The sequence below is a fragment of the Meleagris gallopavo genome, chromosome 14 (genome assembly GCF_905368555.1).
Source record: "Meleagris gallopavo chromosome 14, MGAL_WU_HG_1.1, whole genome shotgun sequence".
NCBI lineage: Eukaryota > Metazoa > Chordata > Aves > Galliformes > Phasianidae > Meleagris > Meleagris gallopavo.
In genome coordinates, this window is record NC_139417.1 from 14237955 (window position 1) to 14255455 (window position 17501).

At 38.7% G+C, this 17501-nt stretch overlaps 1 protein-coding gene across 2 annotated transcripts in view; it reads left to right on the plus strand.

The window, feature by feature from the left end:
• The window catches only part of SLC25A26 (solute carrier family 25 member 26), an 81725-nt gene that overhangs the window by 16601 nt on the left and 47623 nt on the right, over positions 1-17501 (plus strand). For both annotated transcript variants that reach the window (XM_010718697.4, XM_003210166.5), the window contains exons 4-5: positions 1665-1769; positions 3178-3225. In XM_010718697.4, coding sequence (XP_010716999.1) covers positions 1665-1769; positions 3178-3225 — 153 coding nt within the window. The remainder of the gene's footprint in view (positions 1-1664; positions 1770-3177; positions 3226-17501) is intronic.

Below are 17501 nucleotides of genomic sequence, written 5' to 3' on the forward strand. Positions count from 1 at the left end.
ACAACGTAATCGCTGTTTTTGTTCTTGTGCAGCCAGAGATTCCCCCCTAAGCTTGAATTCAAATGGGAGAAACATCAAAGTTAAATTGAAATGCAAGGTTCCCCAAGTATTCCGGGGGAAATGGAAACATCACTTTGTAGCTACCTCTCTCCTGCCAAAACTACAGCACCCCAGATGTCAGAAAGCCATGCTGTGTTCTCTGCCTGCTCTTGGTCGACTAGATTGTTTTCATCCAAGCCTTTTTAAAGTTTTTCTCCTGCCTCCACATTTTTTTTTTTTTAAGGAGTAAAAAGCTAATATAAGGACATGAAGTGTTATGAAGCATGAAGTTCTATAAATATTTATGCTGAACTATCAAAGAACTTGACAGTTCTTATTTTCCTGACATATTGGGGTCGCTTGTTATTTTTGACCCTGAGAATTGAGGAGCACATGGAGTTATATCTGTTTGTAATGACTTCTGGATATTGTCTGGTAAACTTCTAGGAATGTGAAGGGATAACAGGCTTTTTCTGAGTCTCTTTGTGAAACTGTGACTTAAACTTTACACTGTGTTACTCACAAGTGATCATTCAAGTTACTGTAGCACTGGTGTATCTGTATAGTCTGGCAGGATGTTTCTGCAGCCATGGTTTGCCATTGCAGACATACAGATTTCTCCTAGGTGACCCTTGATTTTAAGCACTCAGTGATCACCTTTCCTTCAATGAGCCAAATCCAGCACAGCAAGTTGCTGACCCCAGCATGGGATGGGACTGATGAGGTGTAAAGCTTGGCAAAAGGCTGCAGTATCTCTGGTGTTGGGCCACCAATCCCAGCACTGTTTGAAGCAATCTCTGGTATCAGAGGAAAACAACAGCTCTTCCTAAAGGGTTGTATGCTGGTAACCAAGCACTTTTCTAAAGATGAGGCTTGTAACTTTTTGGCATCTCAGTATCTTCATTTCAGAAAATTGTGTTCACACAGCCTTAACTCTAACCTGAAATCATAGCAGGTGGATGCTTAAATACTGTGCCTAATGTTCTCAGTAAAGCTGAGAACTAGTTATGTTATATTATGTTATATTATTATGCAGAAACTGTTTTGTTATTACACCCAGCAAGATGTGCCTGCCTCTTCTAGTTAATTGCATAGAAAAAAAATAAGTCCAATGCTTCACTTTGAATGTAACCCAGTGTTTGTTTTGTGCTAAGCCTTGAACGTGTTGTGTGCATCTACTACCAACTGGGGAGTCTTGCTGTCAGTCACTAGAGGGCACAATGGAACTATCTAGGACCTTTGGTTGTTTAAGTCCCAAGTCTCTAGATTCTCCCTGTGAAAGTTGGGGAGAACTTCCTATGTCTGCTGAAAGACTGGATAACTTCAAACTGTGGATTTTATCGGTGACTTTCTTCATCTACTTCTGTCTTGGAATCTAAAATCTGAAGTGTTATTTTCAAGGGTACTGACATTTTTCTGTTCATACAATTTTTGTTCAGGAAGCATATAGCTTTGAGAACAAATACATCAGCTCCTTATGAGCAGCTTTTAAGTTCAACTCCTAATTATAAAAAACACTTCTCAGTTTCTCAGGTTTCTGTCCTGGGAACAAACTCCAGACGTATCTGTGAAAGAGAAAGAGGCAGCAAAAGAAATTGCTGTCTGAATATATTGTTCTTTTGCAGGTTGCATGCCTCATACGGGTTCCATCTGAAGTCGTCAAGCAAAGGGCCCAGGTTTCACCTTCTGCTGGAACCTTTCGGATTCTTTCCCACACCTTGTACCATGAGGTGAGTGCCGAGACAAATCTCTAGGGAGTTGCTTCATTTTTCTCACTGATGCTATACATGTACAGGAGTGTTTCTTCAATTTTACTCCAGTTAAGTGCTCTCCTGGTATTTTTCCATCTTTTTTTGTTGGTAGAAGAGGTAGACAGCATGTATGAGGAAACCAAACTTCCACCTTCCCCCCATGTGTGTGCACTTAAGCATGCACGCTCTAAACAACTTTTTCTTCTTTTTTTTTTTTTTTATATTGAGTGCCTATGTAAGAAGCAAGGGGAGGTGGGAAGAGAGGAGGAAGGGGCAAAAAAGCATCCTCAAACTCTATTTGGATATATATAAGTAGTCCTTGTCTGGGACAGCAGGACATCAAGTCTGTGCATTTAGAGTCTTGGACTTAGAATAGACTTTGGGAGGGCATTCTAGAGGCACCATTTCAGAGGGGCTCCTTAGGAGAAATGAGTACTCTTCCAGCATTGATACCTTAAAAAATAATATATTAAAAACAAAGATTTTTGTCATCTTTTCAGTAGTTATGATGTTTATTTATGTAAAACCTGTTCACCAGTGTTTTTACTAAGTCTCAAAAGGGGCATTTTTCAAGTTGTATTCCATAAGAAAATGGCTTCTGAAAATCCATTATACAAATTTCCATGTAGAAAAACCAAGAAAAGGAAGACATAAAATGACTCTTTAATGGTCCATTTGTTTTTTTTAGTTGCTTTTAAACGAAAACTCTTGTGATAGTCCTGTGTTTTGGTCATTCTACTCCGAAAGGTGGTGCTCTCCAAATTGTATTCTTTTCCCTGTCTTTGTTGCTTACCAAACAACTGCAAGACTTAAAAAAAAAAAAAAAAAAAAAAAAAAAAAAAAAAAAAAAAACACAAGGAATTGTCCTATAAGATATTAATTGTGTATGTACTTTTCAAATGATTTTTAATTGCTTTGTGTTACCAGCTGGTTAAAAATGCAAAGTATTTGTCTTGGTAAAATCAAAGGCAAGGAGATGGATATAAGATGTCATCTTATGTGTTCATTTTGCATAGATTACTGAAGTGGAAGAGGAGTAGCTTCAAAATGTGTGAGATAATGGATACTTGCCAAACATTAGGCAAGTAGAGTTTGATGTAATGTTACTGTGCTAGCTTGCACTTTTAGTTTTAACTGTGAGGTATATTTTCTTCTCTATAACTGATTATTCTGGACAGTGCTCTTTGAAATGAACATAAAACCCACCAGCACTGTAATTGAGAGAATACAATATACATAAATATGTTATAATCAATACAGTCAATTTGTAAGAAGCTCAGGTCTGACACCTGATAAGGCTGCAGTACTTGCTTTGTAATCACCAATAAATTGTGGTCTTTGGCAAACTAATTCTCTCTAGCTGATGCTTTCTTTTGTTGGTTTACAGGGTATTCAAGGACTTTATCGAGGTTATAAAAGCACGGTGTTAAGAGAGGTAAATACACTTGTCTTCTTTAAACATTGATTCTTTTGCCTTGCTTTTTTGTTTACTAACAAAAAGTAATAGCAGTACAGTTGAGTTCAGTTGCTCTAACCATAATCTGTAAGTACTAGCATATTTCATCCTAGGTGAGTTACCAGCCTCTAATTTAAATAGAATCTGATAACGTGCATTAGAAGGACCTATGATACATACATCTACTCTCCTGTCACTTACTTGTGTTCCTGCTCAATTGTTACAGTGTGGAAATGTATTTGTTAATGTGATGAAAACCATAAAGTACTGGAAACATCCTCGAATCCTGTGGTTGCATTTTGTGAAGTATGAATGCCAAGAATGGTGAACTGGTAGTGTGAAGCCAAGTTTGGCACAGACAGATTTAGACTTTAAATGTGTTTGCCAGCAGGTGCCAAGAGATTTTGTCATTTCTATGTAGGAAGGATTGTGCACACTCTTTCCTCTGCCCTCCAAATGTGTGAAAGAAATGCCTTTAGTCATCCAGTCTGTGGATGTGATGTGGTGTCACTTAACTCCAAGTCAGAAGTACTTCACTATTGGCAAAAAAAAAAAAAAAATTGAGCTAAAAATATTTTGGCATTCTTGACAGGAAAATAGTTTCTAAACTTCAAGTCTCTTCATAAATGTGCTACCCATTGCAGGCTTAGTGTCATACAAGTGTTTGATACCCTATGTGAACTGAAGAGACCAATTACAAAAGAAGTAGAAAAGCTCACTTGTAGTGTTTTGTTGCCCCGGTTTGGGCACACTGAATTTGATGTGTGGGCAGAAGCTCTGATCCTGTTGTTGGTGGTGTGTGCCCTCGTGGCTTCAGTTGTGAATTTAGCTTTTGTTGGTGCTTTCTCATGCATCTGGAACTGTGGCAACTGAGATCTCTCCACAGAAGCCTCCATGCAGGCTGATGGCATTTGCTTCTCTGACTTCAGATTTTTGAATGTGGTGTCTAAGTGACTTCTTAACAACTCTTGTTTATCACATGTTATTACCCCTTATGATTTCCTTGAAACTTTGTTTTGTTTTTTTATATAAAAAACATTTCCTAACAGTAACGTAACATTTCTATAAAATATACATGGTCTTTTCTGGGCTGTTTCATATTAACCAGTGTGCAGAGATTTCTTTTGTCCACTGACATACACCAATGCATCCAAACTGCTTAGAAAATTGTATCTCAGGAGGTCATCTCTTGACAAAGTGGAAGTTGCACCTTTAGTGCCCTTAAATAAAGAGACAAGGTGTGCTTCTTTTGAAAACATAGCAGCTGCTTCTCATAAAGTATTCTTTACTTACTGTGCTCAGTGTGAAATGTGGAGATTTGCTCTCTTCTTATATAACTCAACCAAGTAAGTCAGAGTTGGATTATTTTTTTCTTTTTTCCAGACCTGTTGGCTCTGTTACATTGATCACAAAGCTAACTGCAGAGGCTTTTAAGCCTGTATTCAGTAGCTCTACTTTAAAAAGCCTTTCTTCATACTAAAAATTGTTTTCTTAGATCTTGTTGCAATGCAGCATAAAGATGGATATTACCTAAAATAAAAAAAATCCCACATTTAGTATTTCCTAAAGTGCTGAGAAATGACAATGCACTGCAGTTTATTTGAGCACTTCTGAGCGTTCCAAAAATTAGTTATTTTTACAGAAATGACACCTGCTTTTCTGAAATGCAACCCTCACCATAGCTTCATCCTGTACTTATTTTCTGGCTCACTAAACATGTGTTGTTCGCTCCGATTTCATTTGAAGATGGGCAAAAAAAGGCCAGCAAGTCATCTTGATTTCTCTGAGGAGTTCTGAATAAATGAATAAATTTAGATGCCATTGAATACAGATTTTGCATACTAACAGGTAGATAAAACACATGGTTACAACTGGGTACTATTCTCCTTAAAATTTGTTTTGACATATGTCAGGGTGGTAATTAATTTGCAGATCATATTCATGGCACAGTGTGTGACCCTGCAAAGATAACTTTGTTTACTCAAAATGGCAGCACTTTGTTGGAAATTTAATGGGGTCCTCTCCATTATGTATATTCATAAAAGATCCTTCAGAACTGATTTGTGTTGAAGTATTGCTTTTTGGGTAAATCTGTCCAATGGAATGAGAAATAAACGATTACCAAATGAAATGTGCTTTCTTTTCAAAATGAAACAAATTGTAAGTGATGTTTTTAAAAATAAAATGAAATACAATCTTTGAATTTAACACCCTGTTAAGACCACTGCATTTTTAGACACTAAATATTGTAAAGCAATGTCCATTCAAGTAAGAACTGAGTACTGAACTTTTAGCTTGAAATAACGTAAGCCTGGTGTTTAATCTTGATGTTTTTTCCCCTCTATTTTAATACACTTCTTTAGGGAAAGGCTCTATTTTCAGATAAAAATCTGTATTTGTTATTGTACTCATCCTGGTAGCTGCATAGCATATGTAGACTCCAGCTGAATTTTATGCTTATAGATTTCATTTGTATGTTTAGGTTCTTTACTTAGGGAAACCCCTCTGTTTAGTTCCAGTGGAGTACATTTTTGGTTAGAAGGATTTCAGTGTACTGCTTTTCATTTAAAAAAAAAAAAAAAGTAATAGAAGCAGCTGTGAGTACTGATGCTTTGAAAATTGTGAGCTTCTTGCACTGACGAAATTACCAAGCCAGATTTTAAGAAAGGTTTAATTGTTGCATCAGGGTAAGGTTTTGCATGTTGCATAAAGCAGGTCTCAGTGTCTGGACAAAGATCTGTTTGCCAGTTGCTTGGAAATGAGCCTCATTGTTTATAAAGGGAATGCAATCTTGAAATCTCTTCTTTTTCCATAGTATTTGTCTCTTCAAGGCAGCTTTACTGTGTTCTGGATAATTTGCATTAGGAGTTGTGCTGCTTCTCTTCTGGTGTGGGAGTTGTTTCCTCATTTGATTTTTTTTTTTTCTTTCATTTTTATTCATTTGTCTCCTTCTCATCAGGCAACTTTCTGTGCAGACAGATAGTAAAAAAGATAAAAGGTAGCTAACTATGTAGTGCTATTTGGAATTATCTTTGTTTGAGTTAACCTCTGTGGAGAACAAAGCATGAGTGCATGCTTGGAAGTTTTGGCTGTGACTTTTTCACCTACTCTGAATTACCAACCCGAAAATCTAAGTGGGATCAAGGTATGGAGTTGCATTCTGTTTGCAGTAATAGCCTTAAAGACGCACCCATCCTCTAAGAGGAGATTTCTTGTGACAAAGCACAATATGCCAGTATGGTTATTAAGTGCCTTACTAAGACTTTGAATAAATGGTAGAAATTTGAGGCTGTGAAAAGATGTAGAATTCTCATGATGTCATTTCCAAAGCAAATCAAAGTGGAAATCATCCTTTCCTGGGGACAAAGTGTACCACCAGCATGCGCTGGTGTGGAAACTGAATCATGCTACCAAGAGCAGGCAATGAACAGGTAAAAAAGATATTTGTTTTCCACAAGAAAAAGTTGGTTTGTAAAATCTTCTGCCATCTTATAATGAGACAGGAGTAGACTGTAAATGCACTGTAAATCCTTTAGAATTTCTTAATGGGGATGTATTTCTGCTGCTGAGATCTTATATAAGCAAATGGAGCCAGATTTTTAATTCCTGCATAATTCATTTTATTAACTATGACCAAGTAGAACATCTGTTAAAATTCCATAATGTTCAGTTCATGGGAAAAAGACAGAAACCCGTGAGTTCTCTTTGGAGTTTTTCCATTTCCATTAATGTTACAGGACCCTAACAGATGTCTTAAAGGATGTTATTATGAATGAGAAGACAACACAGGAGAAAATGAAGTGCCTTGTCCAGTTTCCCCATGTGTGGTAGTTTGCTGCACAGTGAGTTACTTTACTCTTTACTTATCTGTATGTTCAGCTTTGTGCAAGCTGTGCCACAGTAAAACATTGTCTCTTCTGCTGTGTGGTACTGTGGAAGTGTTTGGGAGAATTGAGTGGATGTTTAGTGTAGCTTTAATTTGTCACTTCCAAAGACAGGGCAGATGAGCTGAGCCCTAGCCCAGAGGAAGACTGGGAAGGAGTTAAAATGCATACCAAATTATTTCTTCAAAGACAGAGGAGATGGAGGACTGAATCTTTATAATTCTTCCTATGTGATGATTTGAAAGGAGGAACTTGCAGAAAAATTACTGACAAACAAAAAACAAAAATCTCTTAAATGTCTTACCTCTCACTTTCTCCCAGGTAGTATCTGAAACTGCTGGAAGCAAAATGAGCCTTAAAGATGCACCTGCTGCATTTTCTGATGTTTCAAGTTTTGATGAAGAAAGAATGCTGAGGATGTTTCATATAAAAATGTGGAACCCAGCTGAGATATGTTTAAACATTGTTGACCAAGCCAGAGAGGGAGTCTCTTAGGGTTTGAGCTCAGTAGAGAACAGTCTGCAAACAGGGAGCCTAGTTTGTTTATCCACTAGAGGTAGTTCTGCATGCTTTTCTTTTGTTAGGACATCTTTGTGTAAATATCCTGTTCTCTTAGCTGTTAAGTTGTTGGTTTTTTTTTTTAAAGTTGATCTCTGCTGTAGGACAAAAAGAATGTTATTAAGATGTTCTTTTTCTTGCACAATTAAATCTTTGATCTTCTATCGTTCTCTGTATTATAGAGCAGATGTCGATAGAAATAGGCAAACAGGACACTATCTTAATACAATATTTGGAAAAAGAAACATCCTCTCTAATGGAATATGTGCAGTGTCTGCCTTCTGTTACCTTCTGAAAAAGTGGCCTAGCTTTACTTTATTTTGTGGTTCTGGAGATTTGCCAAGGCACTTTACCAAGCAGGATCCATAGGACTTGGTTTTTGACTTCTGCTGGGCAACCAGCATTTCTTAGGCTTCAGTGTTTCCATACAAAACAGCAGCCATCCCATGAAAGGGATGGGAACTACAAAAACTGATTGAGTAGCTGGTCCCTACTTTGTGGAAAACCATGCAGAAGTTCTGTGAGATGATTAATAGGAGGACAGTTGGGGGGGTGGGAGGGGCAAAAACCAAAACCCTCTGCTTCCCTCCCAGCTCTTTACCCCTTTGTCTGTTTGTTTTTTGCAAAGTGTATCACTAGAGTTGTATCACATACCTGGTAGAACACTTGTATCTTTCTAGATAGCTATATTCAATGGATTTTTGTTTTGGAAGGTAAAGAAGTGCTGAAAGGAATTATTGTGTGTAAGAGCAGGAGACAGCTCCATGAATTGGTGTAAGGGCTCATGGCCTGGAACCCCAGTGAAAGTAAAGAAGAAACAATTCTCCTATTTTTGTGGGTTGTTCTATGTATTCATTACTTTCTCCCAGTAAATGCAAGAGCAGTATTTGGAAATGAAAATGGAAATCTAAAAGGACACATAAAAAATACTTCTGCAGACTGCAAAATAAACCTACTTTTTCTGATTTACTATTTTTGGGAACTAGGTTATGTGACTTGCCTGAAAGATAAATAAACTTGCCAGGATGGGCAGAGATGGAGAGTAAATTTCTTATTGTAAGGTATGGGGGGGGCAGAGTTTGTTTGTCAGCTGTGTGCAGCGATCTGGGACTTTTTCCAGTCGAATGCCCTCTTTTCCTCAGGCCGGTTGCAACATCCGTATTCACTTCTAAGGCTGAGTGCAACCATTCTTGCTGCCACTGATTTACCAGTAGTGCTTACAATTGTGGGGTCCCTCAGACATCAGTGGTTATCTTCAGATGAAGAGACTTTATGTGGAGTGTACTTGGAAACGTACAGCCTTGCATGTGGGGTCTGTGAACAGACAACGTTTCTGAAAACTACACGCACCAAAAATACCTTATGTGATTTGATAATACAGATTCTTTTCAAATTAAAGTGTATGCAAGTGGAGTCTTGCAGGAAGCATATTTTACTTCATGCTTGAAATTGAGGTACTGTTTCTCTTCTCAAAGCAGCTTACTGAAGCGTTTTTGCAAGCAATGTTTTCTGCAGCATTCATGATGTAGGAATGTATTTTGTGGGTCAGTAGTGACATTGTGGGCAAGAAAAAGTTGGGAGAATGCCGAACTTTGTTCTGGTTTTCTTCATGCTACAAGGTTTTTGTTGTTGTCGTTTATTCATTTGTTCTTAAAGAATCTAAGAACTGGTTGTTTTTTAAATTGGTAGTGCTTTTTTTGTTTGTTTGGCATTGGTTTGAAGAACATATTCCACATGCTATCTGTAGAGGAGAATATTATGTGAACATTATATTCCCCTGCTTTATTTCCTCGCCTAAATAAATTCATTTGTGGCAAAGGATTGGGAAGTAGTTACAAATCCCTCATGAAGGGGAACACATGGAAATAAACCCTTTCCCTGACATAAATGGGTGACTGTAGCAGGAGGGAGGACAGGCAACAGAAGACTTCTCATGGTTTAAAGAAAAAAAAAAAGAAAAAAAAAAAAAGAAAAGGCTTAAAGAGGTAAAGGTAGTAGGTAGCAAATATAATTGATTGTAAGAAGTACTTCTTAAAAGTATTAAAAAGAGAATGCTATGTGGTGGTGTTACTGAATGAATAACACTGAAGCTTTCCAAGGCAAATTAAATATATTAAATGAATAACTCTATCTTCATTTATTGTAGCCTGATAACACGACGCTGGAGTCATGTCACGTCTGGTAGGGTTAGATAGCTGCACCTACTTCTGTAAAATTTGGCTGCCCTTAACACTTGTGACTGTTTAAGGGCAAAAAGAAAGAATCAAACTTATGGGATTTTTGGCTGAGTGGTTGATTTTGATTCCACAGCTACATTCCACTATGAGACAGGCAAAATACAGTTGCCCAGTTCTTTCTGCAGTTTGAGTGGGAGACAAGACTTCCCGTTTTACTAAGTTGTATTGCAATCCTGCAGATGGCTGAAGAGTTGCCAGGCTCTATCTGGTGAAGACTGCATTTCGTTTGTGGGTGAAGCAATTTGTGTTTGTCTGTGCTGAAGCAGGTTGTTATCTAACCATAAAAAAGATAGGAGTGTGTGTGGCATATCTGTTTATATAAAGTCTGTACAAAGACATGTGCATGCATATACATGTAAAATATGATTTTGTTTTTAATAGTATCTTGTAAAGGGTCTTGTTTGTAAGGCAAATAGTTATATAGGCATATATGATCGGTCTGGAACAACAAGCAGATTAGCAATATGGAACTGGCTTTCAAGGGTGAAATTCTTTCCTGAAGTAGACAAAAAAGGCTTTCATAGTGAGAGATTTCCTTGCAGAATTATACTGCTGTCAGCATTAATAGCAGTTATCTGGTTTTTGTACTTTTGGCTGCTATTACCTGTTTTCTTTGCATCTGCTGAAGAACAGAAGAATCATCAATCCAAGATCAAAAGCTTTTCCCCAAAATTCCTTGCATGATGTTATCACAATTGGGAGTTCTGCTTTAATACAGTGTCTGCTCTGGTCAAGAGATGTGCATGGGGACTCAAGGGAGTAGTGAGAGTCCTGGGGAGCAGGCTTGGTGTGGGACCAGAGCCCAAGCTGTCTGCTTTCTGCTTGGCCTGGAGCTCAGCACTGGCTGAGGGCCTCTAATACTTACAAGCCTCCAGCCACAAATTGAGCAGGGGCTGTTGTTTTGTTCTCTCTTTTAACAGAACAGTGATATTTGTCAAGTTCTGTAACGTGTTGAAATAGATGAGCAAGAGGGAGGTGTTGGGCATTGACACACGAGCTCTACTGATTTGTTTAGGGGAGTCCCCTCCTTACTGCTGGGAGGTCAGCACCTCTGTGGTACTGGCTTTGGGGGAAGTCTTAGCCTTTGAATTATCATTTGTGCAAACTATCAAAGGCAACGGCGATCATGATTTCTCATCTGTAGGTACAACAACAGAGTTGGAGGGATGTAGCTAAAGCATGTATAAGAGAAGGAGATTAAAATCGATGCTGAAACCACGCTTCATTTAACCACAAATCATTCCACCCAAATCTGGTGCATTGCTAGATTTTATATCTATATACATATATACATATATATTTGTATAATATTTGCTCTGTTGTTATGAGGTGTGTGTATATATACATGTTACATGTAAGTAGGCACTGAGAAGCTGAAATCAAAATGCAAAGATTATAGGCGAAGATGGGGGGGGGGGAAAAGAGGGGGAATTAAAAGAAGACCAGCAACAGAGCTTATGTAGTTTATCCCAGTTCGGATAATGTTGTGGAATTATCACAGTTCAGATAATGTTGTGGAATACTGGCTAGAGAGGCTCTTGGGTCAGCTGGCTATGAGAATATTTCTTTGCAGTAGTTAACACAGAGTCTAACTTATTTTCTAGAAGGAAATAGAACTTGATTTCAGTGTCGTGAATGTAGGACAAATGACTTCTCCAGGAAAAAAAGAAAATGCTGTAAGTCATACCCAGCTACAGCACATACCAAGGGCCAAATTTAGCTAGTTTTAGCTAACTGAATAGGACGAACAACTTAGCTTTTTCTTTTTTTTTTTTTTTGGAGGGAAATCTTGAGAGTGCACTAGCAATCAACCTTACAATAAACATTTTGTCTGGCTGATGGCAAAGAAGTTAATTTTGGGCATGGGAACTTTTGCTTCTATTTAAAATAAAAAAAAAAAAAAAAAAAGGAGCACAGTGACCTTTCTTCTGTTCCTTGCTGTGGGCCTGTTGACTTCAGTGCTACGAGCAGCCATACGCTAGAGGGCACACAGCACCTGTGATTGCAGCAGTGCTTATTGCTAGGGATCCAAGCTTGGGATGGACTGAGGATCTTGGAATTGACTTTGCTTTAAACCTGCCTCTCATCCTGGTTGCAAAGGAAATGCTATTCATTTTGAGTGACTGTGAGGAGTAGTCCTCTTGAATTTCATGCGACTAACTTGTGTGAGTGAGGTGACGTTTAATTTGGAAGCGATTTTAACTTTGATTAGGTTTTCATACGGCATGAATGCATTGAATAGGATCCTTAGGTCTGTAGCATTCCTCCCCAGTATTGCTTCCCTGTGAAATAAAGCCTATGTGGTTATAAAGAGGAGAATGTAAGCTCTGTCATCTTTGAGATAATCTCCATGTGATGCGTACCTTAATTTGAGAATCCAACAGTTACAAGAAAAACCTTTTTAAGGATAGGTAGCAACCTCTACAGCAGTGCAAATGAGAGGCTGACACTTTTTGTTTATTTGGTTGGACTTTGCGTTAGTGTTTGTTTCTTGTTACTGAGTGGCTAGTTGGAGTTATGTAGATGCACAGAATGTCCCATGAAACAAGTGGAGAATGGCATTTGTTGTTGGGACTTGAGAGATGCATGAACAAAGCTCGTGCATAAGCTGGGTCTGTGTTGTGTATGGGATGCTTCCATTCAGAGATCTCTGATTTTGAGGAGCAGCTTGGCTGTGGTCTCCCTGCTAGGAGAAAGGGCTTTTTGCATGGACTGAAGAACTGGAGTTGTAATGGGAAAGCATGCAGTCACTTTGTATGTGGCTGGAAATGCTTGCGGGGGATGGAACAGGAGGGACAGATGGTAGCATGACTTTGATTATTTTTATAGAAATGTAAGCAAAGCAGGCCCAGTGTGTATACTGCAAATGGAAATAGCATTATTAAACCAGGCTCTTATCTCACTTTTATTTTTCTGTTAATTTTATAGAAGCTAATAAAGTGTAAGCTCTGCAAATTTTCTTTTTATGCAAGTTGAGTAAGTGAAAACTGTATTCTTGCTTTTTCAAAGCCAGCAGGCCTGGCTACAATAAAGTAGAGCTTGGCCTGAATGTTTTGGCTTTATGCTGCAGATACTGGAACTGTCAGGTCATTGCCAGGTCTGTCTGTCCCAGGCTTCAATCTTTTCAAGCTGAAGACTGCTGGTGATACATGTCGGTGAATTTCTGTCGTGAGTAAACTGAGGCCTGTGAGTGCTCTCTCAAAAAAAAAAAGAGAAATATAAGCTAGGGTAGTACCTCTGTGTTCCAAGGAAGTAACAGCCAGTATGTTGCACTCTGTTTGCATTTGACATCATACTGTCTCTTAACTTTAACTCTTAACTAAAGAGAAGAGCTGATAAAGAAGTATCCATATGTATCTGAATAAGTAATAAGCTCATACCTCTGTGGGAGGTTATCTCCTCCATTTTTGTTTTTGCTGATACAAAATCCTGAAGTACAAGAAAGCATTTTAGGAGTCTCATTAAATATAACACCATGAAGCACTTAACTGAATCTTGTCTTGCTGACTTTAATGTACCAACTGCCAGTTAAAGCAAAATTTGGCCCACTATAGTTTTGCCACTGGCTACATACCTCACAAGTTTGGGGTGGATTTTTTTTTCTCCTTTTTTCTCAAAGTCTCTCAACATTTTGCCTTCTGGCCTGTGCAGCTGTGCTGCTAGTATAATTTCTATTTCTGGAAATGACCCATGCGGTTAGGTCAGTTTGTTTTAGCCTTGCTCCTTGCTGCTGAAGTAGAATAGCACATTTCCCCTAACTGCATAAAAGTCAGGGTAGACAATCTTGATAACTATGATTAATGGGCCTCTCTGCTTTGCTCTGCAGCTGAAGGCTTCTGGAGATTGTGTCAACTGGGCTACAGCTCCCCAGAACAACTTTTACATAGAAATCATAGCTCGGGTTTGATTATGCTGTTAGAGATTTTTTGTTTGCAGCTTTCACTGTAGGGAAGTCTTTGCACTAGGAATGTGGTAATGGAGTTTAGAGAGGTAATACTGGCATGAAAAGTGTGTCTTGTTGTTACCCGGTGGTTTGTGCATTGCATTTCCTGCGGCTGAAGTTTACTCTGGGGTTAGCATGCTGTTTTAAACCTCACCCTGATCAGCACGCTAGGAGCTGTGGTAGTAGATGGTAGCAAGTGCTGGTAACTTCCATTGTAGTTGGTTCAGTACAGTGAGTACGTTTGTGGATTACATCTTTAGTTCCAGTAACATGGCCCTATCTTTATCAAGTTCTATCAGTACCATATTTATCCTTCCTCTGACAAAGATGACAACATGGCAAAGCAAAGGAAGTGTCATATTATCCTGATGAAAAATGTTGTCCAGAGACTCCAGCAGCTGTGTAACTGCTTCTTCAGAAATAAGGTTAAAGAATGTAGGGAAGGTGGAGGAGGACGATGATGTAAGTAGTAATAAAAAAAGTGTGATTGGTATCAAGAAACATTCAGCATGCACCTCTGTTCACTTGCAAGCCCCCATATTAGTGAGAGTACTTTGCAAATTGTCCTTGAAAATCAGAGGCTCAGCTTGCATCCTGCATGTGGGAAAAGCTGGCTGCAGCACAGGCTGAGTCCATCCAAGCTTTCCTGGAGACTGCTCTGCAATTGTAATTGCAGACCTTCTGAAAGGAGCACATCAGCCTTCCCAATAATTGAATACAAGTCTTAATAGCAAATAATCCTCTTGAAGTTGTGTTTTCTTCCCCCTGCTGCAATCAAAGGAGAGCTTTGTTAAGGCATTAACTAACAAATTAGCTGCTAAATACTGGTAATAACCTATTTCCTATAGATTACTTTTTAATTATACCCTAAGCTGTGTGATTCCTGAAATCACTTCTTTGGCAAACCAGTGTTTGTGGACATTTCAGACCACTGTAACTAATTGGCCAAAAAAAAAATCACTTCTAAAGGTTATTATTGGTATCAGAACATACTTTGCTGATATGTTCCTATCTCCAAAAGAAATATGTTCTTAGTGGTTGTTTTTTTTTTTCCCATTATTAGTTATTTAATTTAGATGTATTAGGCTGTGGTGTGAAATTCTTGTTTTTAATTTTACTTCTATGTTCAGAAAATACCCTGATTCGATTTTAGATAATACAGATATCTTCCGTTTAACTGTTAAGCAAAACTTTCTCTAGAAGAGAGAAGGAATTAACCATTTTATTTTTATGTGCAGCAGTGAATGCAAGCTGTATTTATTCTGCTAATCTCTAAAGTTTCAGCAATCATTAAGAAAACTAAATGAACTTGGTTGGGGTGGGAGGAGTGGTTTTCTTTTTGTATGTTCATTGCTTTTCCTCCCCAGATTTCAATAAAGGTTGTACTACTTCCAATATATCACTCTGCTTCCCTTCAAACCTGACTCTTCTATAAAGGAGCACAGCCATCAGAACTGGCAAGCGTTAAGCTTGATAATTAGTTCAATATAGTGACCGATTCTGTGAATTACAAGTTCAAAGCAACATATGGACATGGATGAAATCAGATTTTGGCATTTCTCACTTAGATTGTTTCAGGACACTGCTGGAGCTTCTTTGATCTGTAAATAACAACTGCAGTTCAGTGCCTTGCTTAAAATACTTCAAACGCATTCATGACTTCTGCTTTTAGATATAGACCTCGCTTCTAGTTATAGTTCTGAGTCAGATTAATATGGCTATTCATGTTTTGAGATTCCATAGAGAAAGATCCCAAAGATAGCACTTTAAATTCTCTTGTTTTAAAAGAAACAGCAAATGTTTATCTGCCTTAATCTGTGTCCCAGGCTAGATCAACGGATGCTTTATGACATGGAAAGCAACCACCTCCTGTATTGCAGTTCCTTTACAGTCTGGTGGCAATTGGAGTCTTCCTTTTACTCTTGCAGTGGTGTCAAAAAAAAAAAAGTAAAACAAAGGTTTATTTTCAGTGCACCATTCAGTTACCCACGTAGTGACCGCATTCCCTGCTGTAGGTTGCATCTTGCAGCCATTCCCCAGCTCACAACTTTGCAATGCTTTCAGCATGATATGCTATAGACAGACAGTAGTTGGAGATAACCAGCCAGGCTCTTTGTTGATCTCTAAAGATATACACAGGTGCTGACTTGGTTCAATAAGCAACACTGCCTTTCAATGGTTTGTTAAATGCATCACTTCTGGGCTTATCAGTCAGCTATGAAAGGGCTGTATGATTTCTTGGTAGCAAAGGAATGTGGGAATTATCGATACTCGGTGTTTTACCAGCAGCTTTCCAGCTGGGTAATCCATTGCCTCTAATTTAACTCCCACTGTTTTGCTTAGAACAGTTCAGCATTCAGCTGGAGTGCAGTGGATTTCTTTTCTGCTGCAGAGTTAGCTGTGTAATTACCCGAATTCTACACGAACGATTAAGAGTCGTTTTCATAGTGCTTTGGGGTCTACTTAAATCAAGTTCTTGTCCTATACAGACCTTAATCTACAAATTTGTACCCTTTGAAAATTCACTGCATCCTCCCCTTAAGCTTGAAACTGAGCAGAAAGACAAGCCTTGTTTCTAAGGAACCTCATCCCTTTTCTGTTTATAGTCCCTCGATAAGATGCCAGATACCTCTCTCTTGGTGGAGCATTTATTTTCATGGGCAGCAGATGAGAACACCCAAGGAGGAAAGTTAGACTTGCCTGACAGGATCAGACCCATGTTCTGTCCAGTATCTTGTCTCTCCTTGGGGCCAGATGGAAAATCCTCAGGGAAGTCAGGAGTAGGAAAAGTGCCCTGCTGAGTTTCAGACTTGCATCTGGCAGCTATTAAAAGGCAAGTGTTCACTCTCTCTTCAAGTGAGTCCTTGTTACTACAAGCACCTCCAACAAAAATGACTGTACAAGTGGTTACTACAAATCCCAAACTTTTACGTTAGCCTTCTTAAATGGATGCAGCTGGCTTGGAATTTTCTTGCACCAGTAATTGATTTCTGAGGGGCAACTTATATTTATTTTGGGGGAAAATGAATGATCCTTCCTACTTACTCCCTATTTATGTTTCCTTCAGGTCTCTCCTCCCAAATGCCTTTATTTAATATTTCTGCACCTTCCCTTGCAAAGCATTGTACTGCACAGATCCCTGCAAAAACTAAAGTAGGTATCAGCTATGTTCATGTGGCAGAGAGCTCCTCAGAGCCCCTGCTTGGCGTTCCCTCACCTTTGTTGCAAAGTCCTTTGAAAGCTGCAGTTCATGATCTGGAAAGTAACGACCAGGAGAAGCTGTGGGCAGAGAACACATTTCAGGAAAATGAAAACTCTTGGCAGTTTCAGGACAACTTCATCTCCATCCTGCTGTGTTTGGCAGCACTTCCATGTCATGGAAAAAAGGAAAGCTCTGCACATCCAAAGAACCCTGAGGTCGGTAGATAATGTGATACAAGAGAGAGGCCTGACATCAAAATTCAGCTGGAGCTGTCACAAAAAGGAAAATAGCAGCAGAGGTCAAGGGGAGCTTGAGGTGCAACAGTGGTTAGAATATGGAGGTGGATGATGTTTTATGTTATAGACTTAGTCAAAAACTTGATGGTTTGAGCTAGAGGTCTCAACTTACTTTGTGCTTTCTTACCTCCCTTG